This window comes from Parus major, chromosome 2 (assembly GCF_001522545.3).
Source record: "Parus major isolate Abel chromosome 2, Parus_major1.1, whole genome shotgun sequence".
In the NCBI taxonomy this organism is placed as follows: Eukaryota; Metazoa; Chordata; class Aves; order Passeriformes; family Paridae; genus Parus; species Parus major.
Window position 1 is genome coordinate 14685364 of NC_031769.1, and position 20722 is coordinate 14706085.

At 39.6% G+C, this 20722-nt stretch overlaps 1 protein-coding gene across 18 annotated transcripts in view; it reads right to left on the reverse strand.

The window, feature by feature from the left end:
- SVIL (supervillin) overlaps positions 1–20722 on the reverse strand; it is a 106155-nt gene that overhangs the window by 45164 nt on the left and 40269 nt on the right. For 11 of the 18 annotated variants that reach the window (XR_004495491.1, XM_015618529.2, XM_015618517.2 and 8 more), the window contains exons 2-8: positions 19316–19382; positions 14170–14261; positions 9323–9380; positions 9047–9198; positions 7967–8633; positions 2868–2951; positions 11–898 (exon numbers count right to left, since the gene is read on the reverse strand). Coding sequence is in view for 17 of the 18 variants with exons in the window: in XM_015618517.2 (XP_015474003.1) it covers positions 11–898; positions 2868–2951; positions 7967–8633; positions 9047–9198; positions 9323–9380; positions 14170–14261; positions 19316–19382 (2008 nt within the window). In the remaining variant the exon portion in view is untranslated. The remainder of the gene's footprint in view (positions 1–10; positions 899–2867; positions 2952–7966; positions 8634–9046; positions 9199–9322; positions 9381–14169; positions 14262–19315; positions 19383–20722) is intronic. The other 7 variants (XM_033511318.1, XM_015618518.3, XM_015618535.3 and 4 more) reach the window with 4 other exon arrangements.

Below are 20722 nucleotides of genomic sequence, written 5' to 3' on the forward strand. Positions count from 1 at the left end.
TGTCACCTACAGTTCCGTTTTCTTGTTGGCATTAGCAGACTCCAGAAAGACATTACGGAGCTGGGCAACAGAGACTTTTGTGTCAACCATGCCAATCTCACCATTTGGTGGATTTGCTTCCACGCTCTCCTTACTTTTAAAAGGTTCTAGCTTAGTAGTCACAGTATAGTCAGACATGGAGCGAGTCAGGACCTTATGCTTTGTTGTTGACACTTTCCAAACAGGAGCCTTTGCCTTGTCAGGCTGCAATACAGATCCACTCTGTATGTACATAACAGCTTCACTCCTTTCTATGTTTTCAGGGGTCTTAAACTGCTGCTCGGGGGCCTGCCTCTTATTGCATTCCAGCTCTCTCTGAACTTCCGAGTTAACTTTTGGCTTGCTTGCAAAAGAAGAACTCCCCACAGGGGTCTCCAATTCTCCTCCTCCAAAGAGGCCTTCATGGTTCTTCCCTTGCTTGCGAATCTCAGATGGCAGAATTGGCCTTCTGCCTTTGGAAGCCTGTTCACACTCCAAGGAACCTTCTTCATCAGGTTTTGCTCCGTAACCAGGTGCTTCTTTCTTCTCACTCTCTGACACAGTGGCTGCTGAGGACTTTGTTCCGAGGCTAACGCTGTCTGGAGGGAGGAGGCTGCCAGCAGGGCTGTTTGCTGGTTCTTCTGCTGCCATCAGCTGAGCTGTGTGAGCAATGCCAGCAGGCTGAATATAGCCATGGATTGGCTGGCGGACGGAACTGACGGGCTGATTTACAACCCTATCAAAGGCAGACGTTTCTGTCTGAAGAGGCATGTAGTGGGCTGGCACTGGATGGGATTTTCTCTGAGATACTGTGTCTGTGACAAGTTCAGGGCTTCCACGAGCAATTTCCTCTTTCACCAATTTCTCTCTAACTTTTACTCTTTAAGAAAGAAAAAGGATTAAAGCTGTGAACAGCAATACCCAATCTGGAAAGGAACACAGACACCTACTGTGGGTACAGACAGCAACATTGTAGTAAAATAAAACCCAGTACATTAAAATAAAGCCATCTTTTGATGCAACCCCTTCCTGCCCCCCAAGTCATAGCAGTAACACTGCTCAGTAACAGTCAAGTGATTCACAGGGCCCTGGACATGCATGACTCTTGAGAAGGTAACTGCGCAAGCTCTGGGAACATACAGCATGTTCTCATGAGATCACAAGGGCATTTGCCAAACAGCACATACCTATAGTCTCAGACAAACAAGATGATCAAAACTGCTTTTTATATTATCAGTGTTGGGTTCAGCCTGAAATTGCAAATTCTACTGGCAGTTGCGTATGCAGTCAGATATTTGAAAATATCTAAACACTGGGAAGCTTACGTCATACCAGGATGTTGTTGCATTGAGGAAAGGGATGAAAAAACATGTTATCTCCAGCTAACCCTTTGGATATTTTGCCAGAGACTGGTTTACTTGTGCTTTTGTGTGTCATTTAAGACATCTGAAATGTCACATGTAGTGTAACCAGTTTCAGAAAGTGAGAAAAAACATTGAAAGGGCAAGTCCTAAATCCAAAAGTGAAACTATGGCATAGCTGTTGCTCTTCAGAGAGCTTGCAGGGAAAAACACATTTAAAAACTGAAACAGGCATTCTGTTTTAAAATGTTTCATTACATTCTAACATGCAAAACTTGCAAAAAACACTTGTTCCCAAAAGTTACCTTACTTCAGTGTGTTTTCTAGAAACACTTCTGGACTTGTGCAACATCCATGAAAAACAGAATTTTATTTAACCTTTCTAAACTGAATACAGCAGCACAATGAGAGGCAAGCACGTGCACTGGGGCCAGCCTTTGCTCAGGGGCTATCACTGCAGGTAAAGCTCTCCAGCCCTTTTACAGCCTTGCTGAGGCTCAGACAGCTTACTGGGCGAGTGTCTGTAGATAACACACACAGTATTAAAAATGAAAGCCCTGTACTTCCTGCCCTCCCAAATGGGTATGAAAAAATCATTTTAGTTCTGAGGAAAGAAAGACTCAAGCTAGGACACTAGCTGAAAGTAAGTAATCCAGCTCAAAGTATGTGCAATTCCAGGCTTGCTACCAACAGACTTTTTGGAGTTTACATCATTAAGAAAAAAAGTAAGATTTAGGAAAAAAAGGCAAATTATCTAAAAGAATAATTCAGGACATCCATAGTTATTTGAAACACCAATCTTTCTAACATTTTGGTGCTTCTTACTTCTGAAGATTGATGCACTTGTCAGGGAAAGTTGCTTAAGCACATAAAGTGTGTTAAGTCTGAAGAAGTATTCTTTGAACTACATATACCAAGCATTCTCCAGGACATCCACACTGATGTTAGTACTGGGTTATAGGTATTGCTTTAATCAGGAACATGAAAAAGAGTCTTTTCATGGTGGGCTCACTGTATGTGAGTAAAACCAGGAGAAAGCAGCTGCCTGTAGCTTTGATCAAGAGTTTGTTTTACTTTTCCATGTAATTATTTTTTTACTTCCTTTGTACCATCTCCATTGGAATTCAAGGAGTTATTTGTAGGGAATGCTAAGACAGAATGGGGTACAGTATAAAAATATGCTGGTTTGCAGAGCACAAAATGAGATAAAATAAGAGGTTATAAAATCTAGTGGAAGCCAGAATGATAGTCGCTGTGGAAGAAGCTTGGTAAATTTGTACTTCTTCATCAAAGTACCAATTGATTCTAAGAATAAAAGCAGATACTTCAGAAAAGTTTCAACAGCTTTTTATTCACTAAAAAACCCCACTTTCTTACTTGCTGCTGTTAAAGGAAAATTAAGGGCAAGTGTTAAATACATATAGTAAAAGGAAAGAAAGGGGAGGTTTGCAGTCTGATTGTTAGCCACACAGCCATGTTTTATGATACCTGGAGGGCCAGCTGATAAGTGAAGGTGTGTCCCCTTCCGAATCTTTCTGAAGAAACCATTCAGGTTTTGCTTTCCCTGCACTACTACAGAAAACAGAACTTCAGGTAATTTCTGAGATATCAACACATGCTCCCATAATTTCTCCCAATCTCCCCTCCCCACTGCTTTTTATTTTTGATTACTCAGCTGCAGAGTACTGTTGTAGAAAACAAAAGCAATGCATACTAATTTAATTCAAAGGTGATGAACTGTGGAAGAAACTATTATATAATCCCACAAACATATATAAAGTATTTTAAATGGTAAAGATTCTGCAGAGGTAACTTTACCAAGTGTACATTGTCCAAAAATTGAGAAGTGAAAATAATTACACAACCTTATTTTTGCATTTGCCACTGCAAGTCAGTCTGTATAAGGACATCTGAAAAAGTTGTTAAAGCCATTCCTTTAATTTGTGATTTAAAGTGGTAAAGACTGCTGCAATCAAAACAAAGTAGTAATATGAATTTTATGAAGTGAAAAATTCACATGGCTACATCATATTTCCTGAGAAATTCTCAGGAGCATCTGGAACCCCTCTGTCCTCTTGTAACTCTGTATCACAAAGCTTCAGAAATGCCCACCAGGTTAGCACAAGTCAAACATGCTGTGTCACTGGGTGACTTGGCAAAGGAAAAGCTTAAGAAACAAAGTGACCCCAAATTTAATCTTGCCTTGACTTTACGCTGTTTACATTTGGAGATGAAAGCATGTAAAGAAAGAAGAGCTTTTAAAAGTCCCGCAGCAGTGCAAGAAAGGGTGTTTGCAGACTTCCTACATACAGTTCTTCAAGTACTTTCCTAATGTTCACCTTCACCTACAATCCCCCATGAACAGCAGAACACATCAAGTACTTTTAACTTTGCAAGCACAGCCTGTCCTGCCACATCAATGTTTACAAATTCACTCCCCAGAAGTGACAAGCATCCAGGATGTTTTGCATTACTTATAGCTACATTTTCCATTGGAGAAGAGATGTTTGGGATAAAAACCCCAAATTAAGCTCCAGGTCATATACTTCAATTTTTCTTAGATACTCTTTTATGAAAAATAGTTGAAAAATGTCAAATCAACAACTGTTCTGAAGATAACAGTTTATTTGATGCAAGTTTAAATTCAGAACTCACCTACTGTTGTCATTGAATCCCAATCTATGTTGGAATAACAAACACCAACTGTTAGAACACCTTCTGTTTTTCCAAACGTTTCTGAATCCCTAACGGAACTGACCAAATAGGAGGTAAAGCCCTTTTGCAGAAGCTGACTAGAAGCAACTATCTGGAACTGCTTTGAAGCACAGGAACTTCCTTCTCTCTTAATGTGTACTTTGGCACATATTTATAGTGGGCATGGCCCAAGCAGCAATTATTTGTACTTGATCATTCATCCTTTGAAGAGTGGAATCAGAAGAACACAAGCCACATTTTGAATTTAATCAGCCATTTTGGGCACCAAATGCAGGCAATGTCAAATAATACCTTCTCAATGATGGGTAACTGGGTTAATTATTAAATCTTCCTAGTACTCTAGGCACAAAAGCTTTCATATATATTCCAAAGCAAGCTGCATTTATTTTCCAATTTAAACTCAGGAAATTTAAATTTAACAATACCAATTTTATACCCTGTATATAATGTGGAACTGACTTCAGTACAGCAGACCCCTGAAAAACTGGAGTTAGCCTTTTTTTTCTCCTATGCAAATAGCCTTATAGGAGACCACAACAGGGTAACTTTAAATGGACTGCATGGACACAATGATTTTTTTACCACTCAAAATTAGGGACAAGAATTTCAGAGGTTATTCTTACATCTCTGAATATCATACCAGGGAGTACACACCGGCACTGAAAGTGTCAGGGGTATTAAAGAATGGGCTCTTGGCAACATGGCCTTTAAAACACCACCTACTACCTACATGCGTATCCAAACAAGAGACCAAATCCTACATTTAAGCTCTTGGCTGATTTGAGTGCTACACCCCATCTTTGTGGGTGCAGATAGTTTCCTTCAAAAGATAGACAGACAGCAGTTAGGGGAAATTTGTTTTATGAAAATACTGACCCAAGCCTCACCAAAAAGAAATCTGAAATTAGAGATAATGCAATCAGCATTATCAGTCAGCAATTTGTATAGTATTATTGCTTATTCACAGAATAGTTTGAGTTGGATGGGACCTTTAAAGGTCACTTAGTCCAATCCCTCTGCAATGAACAGGAACATCTTCAACTAGAACAGGTTGCAGAGAATCCCATCCAACATCACCCTGAATGCTTGCAGGGATGGAGCATCTACCTTCTCTTCAAACTCTGCCAGTGTTTTACCACCCTTCTTGTAAAAAATTTCTTCCTTATATCTAGTATCAATCTACCCCTCTTTTAGTGCAAAACCATTCCTCCTTGTCTTATTGGAAGGGAGGAATGTCTCTGTTAAAAAGTGTCACAATCTTATAATCACCTCCTGCAGCACTGAAAAGCTGAAATCAGATGTCCCTGGAGCCTTCCCTTTTCCAGGCTGAACAACCACAATTCTCTCAGCCTTTCCTTATAGGAAAGGTGCTCCATCTCTCTAATTGTTTTTGTGGCTCTCCTCTGGACTTGCTCCAACACTCTATGTCTTTCCTGTGCTGAGAATTACAGAGCTATAGATACAGTATTCCAGGTGGGATCTCATGGGAGTGGAGGGGTAGAATCACCTCTCAACCTGCTGACCATGATCCTTTTGATGTGATTGCCAGCTCATGTCCAGCCCCTCACCCATCAGTTCTGCAAAGTTCTTGGCAGAGCTGCTCTCAATCCCTTCAACCCCCAGCCTGTTCTGGTACTACTGGGGCTTGCCCCAGCCCAGGTGCAGGACTTTGCACTTGGCCTTACCAAACCCCTCAGGAGACTGACGAGCCTCTTTTCCAATCTTTTCCATGTCTCCCTGGATGATATCCCATCCTTCAGGAGTGTCAATCACACCACTCAGCTTGGTGTCATCTGCAAAACTGCTGAGGGTGCACTCAACCCCCTTGTGTCATTGAGGAAGACAATAAATAACCCTGGTCCCACACAGACCCTTAAGGGGCACTACTTGTCACTGATGGCCAGGACTCTGAGCTGTTGACCTCTACAGCTTGGATGCAACCGTCCAGCCAGTTCCTCATCTACCAAACAATCTATCCATAGCTCTTGAGTTTAGAGAGAAGGATGTCGTGCGGGACAGTGTTGAAGGCCTTGCAGGAGTACAGACAGAGACATCTGTAGCCTTTCCCTTGTCCCCTGATGTAGTCATTCAACCATAGAAGGTCACTAGATGGGTCAGGCAGGACTTGCCGTGATGAAGCCCGGCTGGCTGTCCTGAGCCACCTCCCTGTGCTCTATGTACCTTAACATAGCTTCTGAGAGGATCTGTTCCATGATCTTCCCAGGCACAGAGGTGAGGCTGACAGGGCAGTAGTTTCCAGTATCTTCTTTTCTACCCTTTTTAAAGATGGGTGCAATGTTTCTCTTTTTCCAGTCACTTGGGACTTCACCTGACTGCTCAGATATGGAGATATAGCCAACTGCCTCAAGACTCTGAGATATATCTAATTGGGTCCTAGAGCCTTATTTTTGTTCAGTTTCCTCAGGTAGTCAGGAACAAGATTTTTTTCCCTTAGTGGGAGGGACTTTGCTTCCCCAGTCACCATCCTGCTGTCCACCCAATCATGAGGTGTGGAAAGAGAGGTTGCCATTGAAGACTGAGGCAAAAAAGTAGTTGAGCCTTCTCCTTGCCCACTGTTACCAGTTTTGCTTTGACCTTCCATTTCCCGCTAACACACACCTGTAGAAGTTCTTGCTATGCTTTGCATCCCTTGCCAAGTTCAGTTCCACCTTCACCTTGCCCTTCCTAACGTCATCTCCACAAAACAGGGCAGTGTCCCTATACTCTTTCCCAAAACACCTGTGTCTGCTCACTCACTGTGCATTTACTTCTTTAATAATCCATGCTGGTGTCTTTCCTTTTTTTCCTGATTTCTCACAACTGGGAACTGAGAGTTCTTGTGCTCTATGGAAAGCATAAATGGTTGAGTTTATACCAGTTGCCTCAGTTTCTTAAAAACAGTCAACACTGCTCAGCATTATGCACATATGTTTGAAATTAACTTTTCATTTACATAATTTTTAGCTGCAACATTTTAACTTAAGTTTTTAGTTAGTATTTTCTATCCACCTACCAAAATATTACAGACTCGCACTTAGAGAAAATCATACTTTAAAAAAAATCTTAGTCACGCATTTTTTTCAGTCAGCATAAGAATTTGATGTTATTTCTATACCACACTGAGAAACTGTAATGTAAAATCAGTGAAAACTAATTTTTTTACTCCTTTTGGAAGAATCTGGATACCCTATTACCATAGTAAATTTGTCAATTCCGAAGCAATTCAGCATGGAATTTTAACTCTCCCTTCTGCCCCTCATGCATGTATATGCCTGATATTATCTGAAAGACTGACTATCACAGTTCAAAAGGGATTTTACACTTTTACATTAGGAAAACAAATCAACTATTATTTCAACTGACCCAAGACACTACCCAGCTTTTAAGTCTGCAAACTGTTTTATTTGGGCAGAAGCCACCCTAAAGATATTCAAATCTTCACTAAGAAACAGCTTGCCTCTACTTGGAAGCTCCCAGCCAGTAATTATAAGATATAGAAGAAAGAAAGTTAAAGACTTGCTCTAACAGGTTATTAAAAAACCAAAAACAAAACCCAAGGAGATTCAGAACCCTAACTCCTTCAATTTCTAGTCTGTGTCCTCCCCACAAAAGGCCTAATTTTAGCGAAAATTCTATAAATATTAAGTGAAACCAAGGACATAGCTAATTAGAGAAATATATAGCCACATCCTTGTATCAGACACACACTGTGATAGTGTAAACCCAATGAATGCAGCTTGAGATGTCCAAAACAACTAAATACATTCTTCAAGGGTAATAAATACATTGTCATTAATACTGTAGACACTGATACAGAAGCTGGTTAAGATAAAGGAATCAACAGCAAAACAAAAAATAAAAATCATGCTTACCTTTGTCTGCTGTTACTGTGCAAGGGCTGGTCATTCTGCAAGTGGGTCGGTGAGGCTGCCTGCTTTGGTGGAGAGAGGGACTCTTGGGGGGTTTGCTTTGGTGATATTGGCACTTCATTATAGCAGGAAGAGTCTCGTCCAGAAAGTGAAAGGGAGACAGAACTATCCAAGGTTGCTGAAGGGTCAGAAGCCTGTCTAATGGCACTGTCATCTGCTTTTCTAACACTCTTTTCATTTGAGAGGTCATCTTTATCTTCATGGCTGGAGTACTCTTTGGAATCAGAAATCACACTCTTTGATGCCTTCATCTCAGTCCTGGACAAATAGAGGCTGCCATAGTCCTTGTTTTCGTCACCTTGCCTTTCACTTTTCACTCCCTTTCTTTCCACGCTGTCAGGATCCTTCCTTGCTCGTGTATATCTGGATGAGTAGTCAGAATCCAAATCAGAATCAAGAGATAATCCATACTTTTCTGCCAGCTGGCGTCGCCTCTCTGCCTTGTACCTAGCTATTCTCTCTGCTTTTGACTCTAGTTCCTGAACATCCATGTTTGCTGTACTGTACAAGGGCTCTGTATTACCTCCTGTGGTTTCTGATCGGTATCTGGATGATCTGGGTTGTTTTTCTACAGAAGAATCTGAAGTTTCCTCCTCTTCATTTGATCTTCCTGTCAAAAGTATCACATATATAAGCAAGTCCTTCCCAAAACTCCAGGTACCCCACCCACCACTCAAACTGAGTGAACTAAAAGCTTTCCATTTTCTTACAAATCAAAGTGACTGCACAGATACAATATATTTTTGCATTCTTGTCTCCAAAAGCACATACAAACAATTAAGAAATATGTATTAGGAATAATTCTTTAATAAGTAATAGTTCTCAATCCAAATAGTTATTTAAAGCCATAAAAATCATCAAGCTTTTTCAAATAAGACAACTGGAGACTTAAAAGGCAAATTAAAAAACCCCAAACAACCTGACAGAGCTCTTCTGTAGAACCGTTCTCTAGGTACTGCATAACTGATAGTGTAGGAAATATGAATTAGAGCAGTGCAAGACTGACAGACATGTGGTGCTTACCTAAGTGGGGGCTGTATGGGTCAGTTGCACGCATGTATCTTGGTGTATCTTCCTCTAGTAAACGGTGCGTGACTGATCCTGGGCAGTTTTGTAGAAGCATAGGTTGTGTATCATTTTCAATTCCCTCTAAGCGCCTAGCTATTCTTTCTTTTCTGAAAAATATGTGAAAAATGTGAAAACAGGCATCTTGAAGATTTGAGGGCAGAGTTTCTACAAGGAGGTAACAAAACAAGCTGTGTGTTTTGTTTTACAGGCCGAAGACATTTTTTCCTTTACCTTTTCATTTCCAAAAAATCTCGGTTGTTTGGTTCAAAGAGTTTTCTTAGTTCTGAAACTGAGACAACAAAAGATTATGTAGCTTATAAAACAGTAAGTTTCAGAAACTTGCTAAAATGCTTTAGAATAATAAGAATCAGTCAAATAAAGTTCAGAGGTTTGAAATAGCTTTTTGTCAGGAAATGAGCATTTTCCTCTTGTTTTCCTAGTTTATTAAGGTTGTGCTGCCAAAAGTGCATTAGGCACATAAGTGTGACCATCAAGTACTCCTCCCCTCCACATACTTCCAGGCTAATCCCGAATCTGCTATGCCATCCTAGCAGTTTTCAAGATCTAGTATATACTGGACAAGTTTCATTTTGATCAGCTGAAGTCAAGCTTATGTGCTCTAGTAACCCATTTCAAAACCAGGTAGTATGGAAAGTCTGCTTACCCTGTCTACTCAAAGGTAAGGGACTGATTATGTTTAAAGAGAAGCAGTAAGGAAGAGATCCCCTCTTTCTTACTTTCCTCCACACCCTTATATTGATCAAATCCAAAGAATTCCAGTGACTCATTGCTGAAGTGAAAATTACCATGCACTGTCACAGTACTCTTGCATGGTTAATCACTTGTTACTTAGCTAACTTTCCCTTGTAGTTTTAATTGGACATACTTTCCTTCTCTACTCCTGAACCTTTTGCTGGTGTTAAGTGCCAGCAGACAGCTGCCATAGTCCACAAAATAGTCGTGAACCAAGGGGAGGCACGATAGATGAAGTAATCCCTATATATACACACATATGTGCACGTGCAAACCACACTGGGGCAGTGAGCACTACACAAATAAGTGCAGTGTGACTTCTTACCACCAGGAAGAGAAACTGTCCAGGCTGTCCAGGGATGCAGGGGACTGGTGTGGGGGTGTGCCTAACACACAGACATGCATATCCACACACCCCCATATTGTTTGCCTCAGCAAACATGTGGTGCTGAAAGCTGTGTGCATCTATTCATGAGCTAATGCACCTCTGGGTTTCAAACCCAGGGATCAAAAGTTAAAGCAAGCTAAAGTCTGCACCTGCTAAATTGGCAGAGATTGACATCAGAAACACCTGGTGAGTCAGGAGTGTCTAGCTGACATTGTTCCACTGCAGAGGTTAACCTATCAGCTTATTTTTCATGCTACCAGACCTCATTGCTCTAGATACGTAGAAGATAAATATTATTGAAACACCACCCTTTTAAAGGTCAGATGCACCCTTTCTGCCTTCCCTCCACTGCAATGACTCAACATGCACAGCTTGGTCAGGGTTCCAGCTCAGCTGACTCATCCAGGAAGTCTGCTGTACTCAGTACCAGTGCTCACACCTCATAGATACTGTTGACATTGATTGTCATATCAACCTTACATGCTGAAAAGCCTGCAAGTAGGACTACAGATAAAATGTGTGGGATCAGCAAGAATGAACACATTCTGATCCTCAAGCAACACTAAAGCAAAGATGAGCACTTCTGTTGTGTTTTCCCAGACTTTTCTCTCAGTGCATGAGCAGTTTCCACTGTAGCCCTGTCTACTCAAGCTGTGCTAGCAGTGGAACTGTGTTAAACAGAGAACTTAGCCATTTGAAACCAGCCTTCCTTTCAGATCCACACCAAAGGAAATGATTTCTCATAAAGACTTTGTTCTTGCTTCCCCAAATCTGCTTCTGTTTAATTATGATCCACTAGCTATTAAGTTTTTCTGTTCCATCTGTTGGCTATGTATACACAACATATGTCAAAACAAAACCTGTAATTGTCTGTCTTCAGACATGTCCAAGGCCTCCAGAGCTCAGAGGTAGTAAAATCACATTCCATCCAAATCATGTTCTTTTTCTTTCCCCTAGTCACCAGTTTATACAGGCACCAAAAACATCCTCAGAGAACAGGTCTTTTACACAGCTTCAGTAAAGCTCTAAAGCATAGCTACGTTTATCAGTGAAAGCCTTTTCTCCCCTCTCCCCCAGAAAAGGAAACTTGACAATAAGTTGTCCACATACAAGAAATGTGGAACATCCAAAGAACTCCCAAAGCACTCTCTTGCTACATGCTAGCTCAAGTTCCAGAGATTCTACTACCACTTCACAGTCCTAAAAAGAGCACTGGTCTCATGAAAAATGTCTCCCAACACCTCCCCAAACAACAAGGGACAAAAATAGCATGGGACTACTCTATGCTGCATTATAGCTTTTCCAACCTTGAGATTACAGAAGTAATTCCAGCTTGGAATTGGCCAATATCTGCAGAATTATTTTATTTTTTTTGTGAAAGCAGTTCCAGCAATATTCTTCTCTTGGTAAGGTAGGAAAAAGAAGCACACAAAATGAAAAACCAAAAGCAGATAAAATGCAGTAAAAGACTTCTAGTCTAGTGGTTTCTTTTTGATCAATAAAATATTTTACTTCAAAACATAAAAACCAGTTGGAAATATTTCACTCCCAAGGACATTAGTTGGCCCTTGCAAATTTGGTGACCAGGTTTCTCCTTTTTAGTTTACATTTGAGTATGTTGGTGCCAGTTCCCATCTGTCCATGGGATATTTTCCCATTTGACCATCACAAACAAAACCCCGGAAGCGCTGAAGAACAGCAACACTTCTACCTAAAAGGTAGTACAAAAATCTGATTCAGCACACAAGAAAAGACTAAGAAGCTTAAAATAATTAATTTCACAGTAAAAGCTCCTTATCTGGATTATTTCATGGCAACATACTTTGTAAGTACTGTTGGTCAGTTAAGGTCAAGAGGAAGAACAGCCACAGCTCAGAAGCAGCTCTGAACTTGAGGCTTTATTTTAGGATGTTGAGCAGGATGCTGTCGTAGGATACCCTCTAAGGTAAACTGTCAAGAGGCATCTTAACTTTGGTAACTGTAGTCCTTCAAAACAAAATTTACTTTGGAATACCATTATTTAAGAAAACAGCATTGTTCCCTATGTTGTCCCAGAATGAAAAATAATAAGTACATTTGGGATGCATCTTATATTTTAAAAACTCCTAAAATTAAGGTGAAATATTTCTTACAGAAATATATATTCACAGAAATCTTTCAGAAACCTGCAACAGAATATAATCACGTTTATGCTCAAAGTCCTCTTTGACAGCTGCAAAGGAGATGTGAATAAAGTTGCAGCCATGTGACAGCAGTTTTCTTTTTACAGCACAGATGATGTAAATACTCAATTAAGCTTTCTAAAAGTTCATGATAGAGGGGGAGCATGTACATTTGTGAAGCCTGGATAGACATGGATAAAAAAGTTACCTGCCAGAGGATTTATTAGTCAGAGATGGTAAATAACCTTTGCAACACAGGTACCTCACATTTTCATTTTGAGGAAAATTTAATCCAATAGCAAAGCCTACCAGCCTCATTCCTACTTCTTCCTCTCTACAACTGGAAAGGTGAGGGTCTTAAAACTAGGCTGGAGAAGCAATTATCTTCTGTTTATGCCAGTAAAGGTGTATTGACATATTCAGTGCCCAACTGCAGGTCTCAGTTCAGTCCGTATCAGTTGAAAATTAAACACATTCCTTCAAAAAGCATGCACAAATCTGCATCAAAATTAGGCTCTAGAAAGGACAAATAAACGGTATTTTCAAAAAGTCCTGGACTTCAAGTAGTTACCTCAGAATGCAACCAAAAACTCCCACTGATGTTTCTTAAGTCTGGTATGCACCAAATATGATGTCTTTATTATGAGATTTATTTTTTTTTTTAAATAGAAGCATCCTGGAAAAAAAATTGCTTCATTCAGAAGCAACTCACATATAAGGCTTCTCAAGTGAAGGCTCAATTAACATCCTGGCCACATGACTGTAAGGCTAAGTGCAAGGAACAATGAGAACTAGGGATTATTACTGTCTGGTGCTCTCAGAAGTCTGTATTGTAAAAACACATATCACTCTATTCCATCATTCTACCAACATTTTTTTTTGAACATCTGTAATGATTATATCTAAAAGCAAGCATATCACTTAAAGAGCCCTTAAATGCACTTCTGGAAGAAATGTTCCTTTCCAGAGGAACTCTGCAACAAACAACATAAAAAGAGCAAGCCAGTTCCTTTATGTTAGGATTAGTGCATTTAGCCTTGTAGTTTGTCTGAAAAAAAGTAAATATCACCAGAACACACACACATACAATTTTAATCAAAGTACTGAGGTCCACGACATCCTTGAATGAAGAGAACATCTTTGTGCCAGTTCTTCAGTCAAATGTCACCCTCTATGGGTCAAGCACACTGTGATTTTCTCTAAATAATTCAAGAGTTATTTATCTGCATCAATTGTGTCAAACGATAAAGATGGAACTGCTGTTTTCTTCAGAAATTATTAATATTAAGATAGAAGTTTGGAACAAAAGAAACTAAAAAAAAACCCCCAAACTAAACTCCATATGTACTGCAGGCCCTTTAGCATGCAAGAGAAAAATTGAAGTGCAGTCAGCTGGTCATGCAAGCACAGTGACTCCACCAACCACCAAAGGGGCCTGGAAAGAGCTATGACTCTTAACAAGTCAAGTTAATACTTCTGAACTCAGAACTAATCTAACTGTACAAAGAAGCTCTCTGAAGTTTTGAATTTCAACAACTAACCTATTGAAACTAGGTAAACAAAGGAACTTTATGAAGCAAGGGATGTAGGAAGGTCTCATAAAAGAGCATTGTGGTTCATCCCCTGTTTCATCCTTCATACATATTTCACAGGGAAAATTCATTTACAAAACATCTGGGCCTAAGTGATTTTAACTGTGCCTTGCACTTGCACAGATGCAACTTCACATGCTGTTAAATTACCATTTGTGTTCATAATATGTCTCCCTTACCTACCTTTTGGAAGTACTGCTAAGAGATTAGCATCAATATCCTTGGTGCTGTTCGCAAGTTCTTCTTTATCTTCAAATGAGAACTCCTTCTGAAAACTGAAAGCAACATCTGGTTTACAGAATTGTGGATGTCTCTGCTGCAAATCAAATAAACCCAAGACATAACCAATTTACTTCAATATAGTCTAACAGAGATACCAAAGAAAATATTTTCACTAAGAATGAGCTAAGAAATAACCCAAAGAAACTCAGAAAGCCAAACCTAACATAATTTGAAACTTGTTTGGAACGGACTGTGACACATTTTTGCGTTAAATTACTGACTGGAGACTAACTTCAAAATGCTTTACTAAGCAATTACATTTAAAATAATCTATATTGAATGGTTCTTCATAAATATTAAAACATGTCATCAAATGTAGTACTGCATGTACATTCCACCTAGAAGCCTCCTGCACGACTACTCTGTTATTGTTACTGCACTGTTCTCTGGAACAGTGAAGTTACACAGCTTATAATATGCTAATGGGAGTATCAGATCATTTAATTTTATATCATGCCTTTTCAAAACAGGAAAACTGCCTATTTAGATGAAACAAAATATTTCTTTAAATATCTTTATTAAATATACAAATTTTAACTGTAAAACACAGGTGTCATAATGGTCTAAAGTAGATCCCAACTGTCTATGGAGACTGTTTTGGAGGAACTGTTCCTCCTTGTAAGCAAGATTTATTTTTTTTTTTTAATCAATAAAAATAGAGAACAAATGATTGTATTCTGCCATTGTGACTATCCCAGCTGGGCATAAGAAAACTTAAAATAATGGTCTTAAAACCTTTAATAAACTGTGTAGACAGGTGTAACAGATATAAATCCTCACAGTGATCCCAGGTTCCTCATTTTGTCACAGGTGTGCCATATGATATAATGTCATTCTGATAAGAAAAACTCACACAGTCTTACTGTTGGAAAATCTTTCCTTAGGACAGATTTTAAATGGCTGCTTTTTTTCCAAGGGTATGAATTCTGTTCTCACTGTTTCCAAAGAAGAATTCTCATTGAAAAGAGTTTTAATATATATTGACTGAGATTTTTCCTTGTTTATAGTTTATAAATAACATTCCTTTTTAAGATATTGAGGGGAGAATAAAACCCTTGAAATGACAATGAAGAAAAACTGGGCTGTGTCACAACCAGGCACCATGCCACCTGCTGCAAATTGTCTCCAACAACTGCACTTAGAGAAATTATTCCAGTACTGCCAAGAAAAGCAGAGTTAGCCACTACAGAAAATAACAAATAGAAGATGGAGAGCTGCAATAAGCTGTCCATTAGAGAGAACTGTGTATCCTTACAGGGCAAACACATGGTAATCGAACTAAACAAAAATCAAAGCACAATGAAAATATAGCACACAGCAGTCACAAACAAATGGATCCACATGTCATCTGAGAATGGGCAGAGACTCAGTTAACTGGATGTTCTTCTATGCCTGACCCCACACTGCCAACAGTTGTAATTCTTACTAGTCTCACAATATATTATTTTCTTACAGACACACTTCTGGAGAACCCTGGATGGAGAGATACCAGTTCCCATTTGAAAGCAGTTTCTACTCCTTTTAGATGAGGATGAGTTTGAAAAATGCATATATTGGCCTAAGGCTATAAACCAACTCAAATTTATTCTGCTAAATCAACTTAATTACTTAAGACTAAAGTGCTGAAAGATCTAACTCATGACTTTTGAATACCTGGGCTTTATTTAGCAGTATCTCCACTTGCTTTCATAATGCTTGTGACAGAGCAACACCTTAAGTTTCCATGAAAAAGGGGCTCTGTACAGAAAAACATTCACTCAACAGCAAAATCTTTGTTTAAATTAACTGTGCGTGAGCACCCACCACTATGCCTAATTCCTACATGAATTTCCAAGTAAAATCATGGAATCAGAACTGGCACTAGCCTGATGGTTCTATAAACAACCACATTATTGGATTGCTTGTAAACTAGTTACATTCACTCCTGCTTCTCCCTCCAGGGAGTTCTAGCGACTTTGAATGCAGAGATCTTTTAAATCCTGTTTAAATGTCTGCTACTGGGTTTCCATCCATTTGTTCTCATGCCAGTGTTGTCAGTTACCTTACTTATTTTTCTTAATAGAGGTTATCTACATGTACTCAGATTTCTCAGGACAGTCTCTCAGCCTCATTGATCATCTGTTCTCTACTTATTCCAGTCTTAAGTATTCTTTTTTTTGTATATGGTGACCAGAACTGGGTGGTCTTGATTCCAGACTTGGGTCTTGGCAGTATCTTATGAAAATACAATTTTTAATAGGGAAAGAATTATTATATGACTAGCTAGCTCAATATTGGGATTTACAACACAGTTGTCTTTTTACATATACATTGTATTGGTTGTTCAATCCTGCATGAGAAACTAATATGCAAAGGCTTTGCTTTCATCAGTTGCAAGTGACAGAAAAATTTATCAGCCCCCAATGCACAACTGTGCACTTAGTATTATTACATTACATCCTTTTTCTATTACTCCTCAAGGTCATCCAGTTCTTCCTGCACAGCAGCTCCCTCCTCCTTTATACAGAGGGTGGCTTGCAACCTTTGCTCACTAGCAGATTTCATTAAAATTCCTTAAATAACCACAAACTTCCTAAGCTTAACCCTAACTGCACTACACAGCATCACACACTATCTGCTTTGTCAAAGTCCCTTCACAGCTTCCCTTATGCCCTCATTTTCCATTTCCCTCTGGACAGACTGTCAACTGTTACTGTTTATTTTTTAAAGATCAACAATTTTCAAATACTGTTTTATCCACAATTTGGGAGTTTTATCTCTTCAGACACTTTTTTTTTTCTCTCTCTTGCTAAGCTGCAAGTAGAATTGCTTGTTTTAAATGTTTGCACATGAGAAAACCCAAATGTTTTAATCCAATGCATAATTACATTGCTTTCCCATGCACTGAGGATTCAGAGACAGCACTGCTCTGAAGATGACAGAGTCAAGCCAAACAATTGAGTATTTATAGACACATACATCAAATTAGTTCTAAAAATGAAAGTAGGCATATTTAGGACATGTCACAGTGTTCAGTAAGGACATTCATTAGGAAACTAAATTGAGTTGGAATGATGTTAAGGCAATTCCAAATAGGGAAAAAAAATATTTATGGGAGGCTACTCATCACTGTTTATAAGTGTTTTAAACAACAAACTCATAAGTAATTCCTTAACAAGACTTCCCTTTTTCCTCAAAGGGACCTTTCCAGACCTCTCCCTGTCTTATCAGTTTCTTTGTTGGAGGAGCACTCACAGCATCAATTCAGTTGCTTAAGAAGAGTCAGACGGTCAGACTTGGATTACCAAATATATTGTACCTTCAAACTTATCCAAAACCTTCTTCTAGAAATACTACAACTACATCTAGTCATGGTGTAAATTTCGGTGCAGATTCTGAGCAGTAGTGCAGCAGCACTAGGAATTTTTGCACTTAATTGCTAGTTATGCACATCTATTATTAAAGTAATTAGAGAATACATGGGTCTGTCTAAATTAAAAAAAAAACCAAAACAAAACTAGAAGTTTGAAATAATTATTTCTTGAAGTCCCTGATAAATCTCGATATTAAAAGAGAAACTTATTCCTTTCCTTGCTTGAAATACAGCTTTTGATCATGGTTCATGAAATGCAACCAACAGCATGAGGTTCCACCAGTTTGTTTCACACAGGATTTGTGTGTGGCTTGGCCTCAGGTTCCCAACAAACTCATTGTACTCTCCAATGTTCAGGAATTCAGATGATTCTTGTTAAAACACAGGCAACAATGTTTCACAATCTCAATAGTTTTTCTTTAAAAACAATGTATAATGTAGGATCAGTAGAGTAGTTGACAGCCGCAGCAGTTGTACTGTTCTGGCAACTTTAAAAGTGTGAGCTGCATGCTGTACATTGGGGATTCTAGGCTGAAAACCCTATCTGCTTCTGCAGCAGCAGCATATGGTTTCTAAATAGCTGTGCCACTAACCTAGTTACATGCCCAAAAGCAACCAGAAGTTTGATCCAAATGCCACTGGTAACACTGACCTGCCATCCCAGTTAAAGCTACGGCATATACTGAGATTTTATGACTGAACTACAGAACCCACTTGTACACCTGCCAGCTAGGTGCTTGCTGTTCACCATTCTCTTTCCCTACCTCCAGGAGAACTTCCTTCCCTGGACTCTTATGTAAAAGGTCCATTTTACATCCATGTCCTTATCTACTACTCTCATTGCTACTTTCCCCTACTTGCTTTCATAGCACAATGTATCTTGTACACCCATTCACTCCATCTCTCTGCAGGACCTAAGAAACAACATGGCAGGGAACCAGATGTGCTCTAGGTGTGTGCACTGACTGAAAAGAAGCTTGAAAACATGAGCCTGTGCACCTAGGGCAGGTGGATTCCTGTGCAGCTGAGCCAGTGAAACAGCTGGTTCCTGAGGCAAGGGTTGATTCCCAGCTCCTGACATCCCCTCTGTGCCATTGTAAATGAGTCCAGCAAGCACAAATGTGGACACTCAAAGAAGTGGAGCAAGGATGGGAAGAGAGGGAATGTGACCAGTCTTTTTGCTTAACTGTTTAATAGTATCCCCTTACTCAGTAGAACTGCCCTGAGAACAGAGACCACTAGGCAGCCACAGCCCTGCATGGAAGCAGCACCACCAGCCCATTCATCTCTGCAGTGTCCCCCTTCTATTCTCTCCCCCAGACTGCTCCTGGCAAGGATGTATAATTCATTCACCCACTTCAGCCACCTGCTTTTGCAGACAGTGTTCCAGGCTGGTTCACACTGGATGTCTGTAATCTGCCCATGCCATGCAAGGAAAAATGGGCATTGCAATGGCAGGAAGCTCAGTGCATAGTGGGTCTTTCCCTTTAGCAATGTCAGCTATAAAATTTAACATTATTTTAGAGGCAGTTGGTGTTTTCAGTGCTTGATCAGAGCATCTGCTCTAAGCAAAAGCTTGGTCCTGAGAGGACCAATAATCACTTTTCCTGATAGAAGAACAAATGTAGATTCAAGCAATGATGGAAAGTTACTGCAACCAGCCATCTTCACTGGGCAAGAAAAACTCGACCTTACCTTAGCGCTCTCTTCCTAAGGAGCAATCGTGAAGGCTTAAATCTGATCGAGTTTCCTTTGGCAAAATCTGTGAAATAGGAAAAAAAAACACACAGTTGTGAAGATGCTGTAATAAATGGGGAACTTTTGGTAAACTAGATTATAGGTACCAAGCATAGCCTTTTTCCCCTGCAAAAGACTGTGCAGAGGCCTTCTCTCTAAGCAAAGGGGCACGAGCTGGAACGTCCAAGATGGTGATAAACCAAAGCTTTGCAAAAATGAGTACAGACAATAGACACATCAAAAGCATCAACACTTTATGGAACTGCCGTGTTCTATTCCTAACATTTGTGGTGTAGCACTACAGCCTGGTGTGATTACTTAAACTCACTGTTTCCCAGTTTAAAATGGGCAATGGACATGTTTATGAAGCACTCTCCAAATGAGAAATGCTGCAAGCAGCAAGAGCTTTTTTTGGCTGCAGCCTGGCAATACTATAAAAACTGCATATTCACTGCAGAAGCCAAGAGATGTCCAGCTGAGGATCTGTTGCAACAGTATTACACCATCCATGACAGCAATATTTCTGAAGATTGTCTACTGTTTAGAAGCTCCCTTTTTTTTCTGAGTAGCCTTACAACATGCATTTCACAGAGGAATACGTTTACACATTGCTGAGAGCAAGATTGCAGCCTTATGTTCAAAAACCATGTATTACAAAGCCTCTGGGCTCCCCAAAACTGTGTGAACCATAACAAGCAATGAACAATGTTCCCACCCTCTCCTAGACCAAATATTTTCATTTCTGCAGTCATGTGCATCACTAGAGGGTCTAAATGATGACCAGTGGCAAGGCGGACCAGTGTTGCAAATACCCTCTCCCTGCATTCACCGAGGATGCAACCAAGAGACCTCAGAGCACTGCCAGCCTGGGAGCAGGTCCTGTTTTTGCACTGCTGTGCAAAAACACATGGAGCTACTGACAACTTACTCCCAGTGAAAAATTGACTTCTGTCCCCATCTGTATTAAATCTACTACCTAAAATCCTAAATTAATAAACAGTTGGTCACTGACACAGCAATCATTTTATTTTTCAAAGACAGATCCAGACTTTAGAATACAACCCAGACTTTAGAACAATTCAATTGCAGCTGCACTCCTATTAATCTACCTCAGAGCTGAGATTTAACTATTTCAAGGAAGACTAAACTGCAAAAAAAATTTTTTTTGCTTATGCACAATATTTTAAGTCTGGATAGAATGGCCTCTTAGTTTTGCAGAAAGGGTTTAATGAAACTTACTATAGCTGACAATTTGGGTCTTAATTTAGAGAATGTACATTTTGTCTATGCGTTGCAAAACTTCTTATCCTCTTCCATTTCCTTCTGCCACCTCTACAGGTATAAAGACTGAAATACAACTTAAAA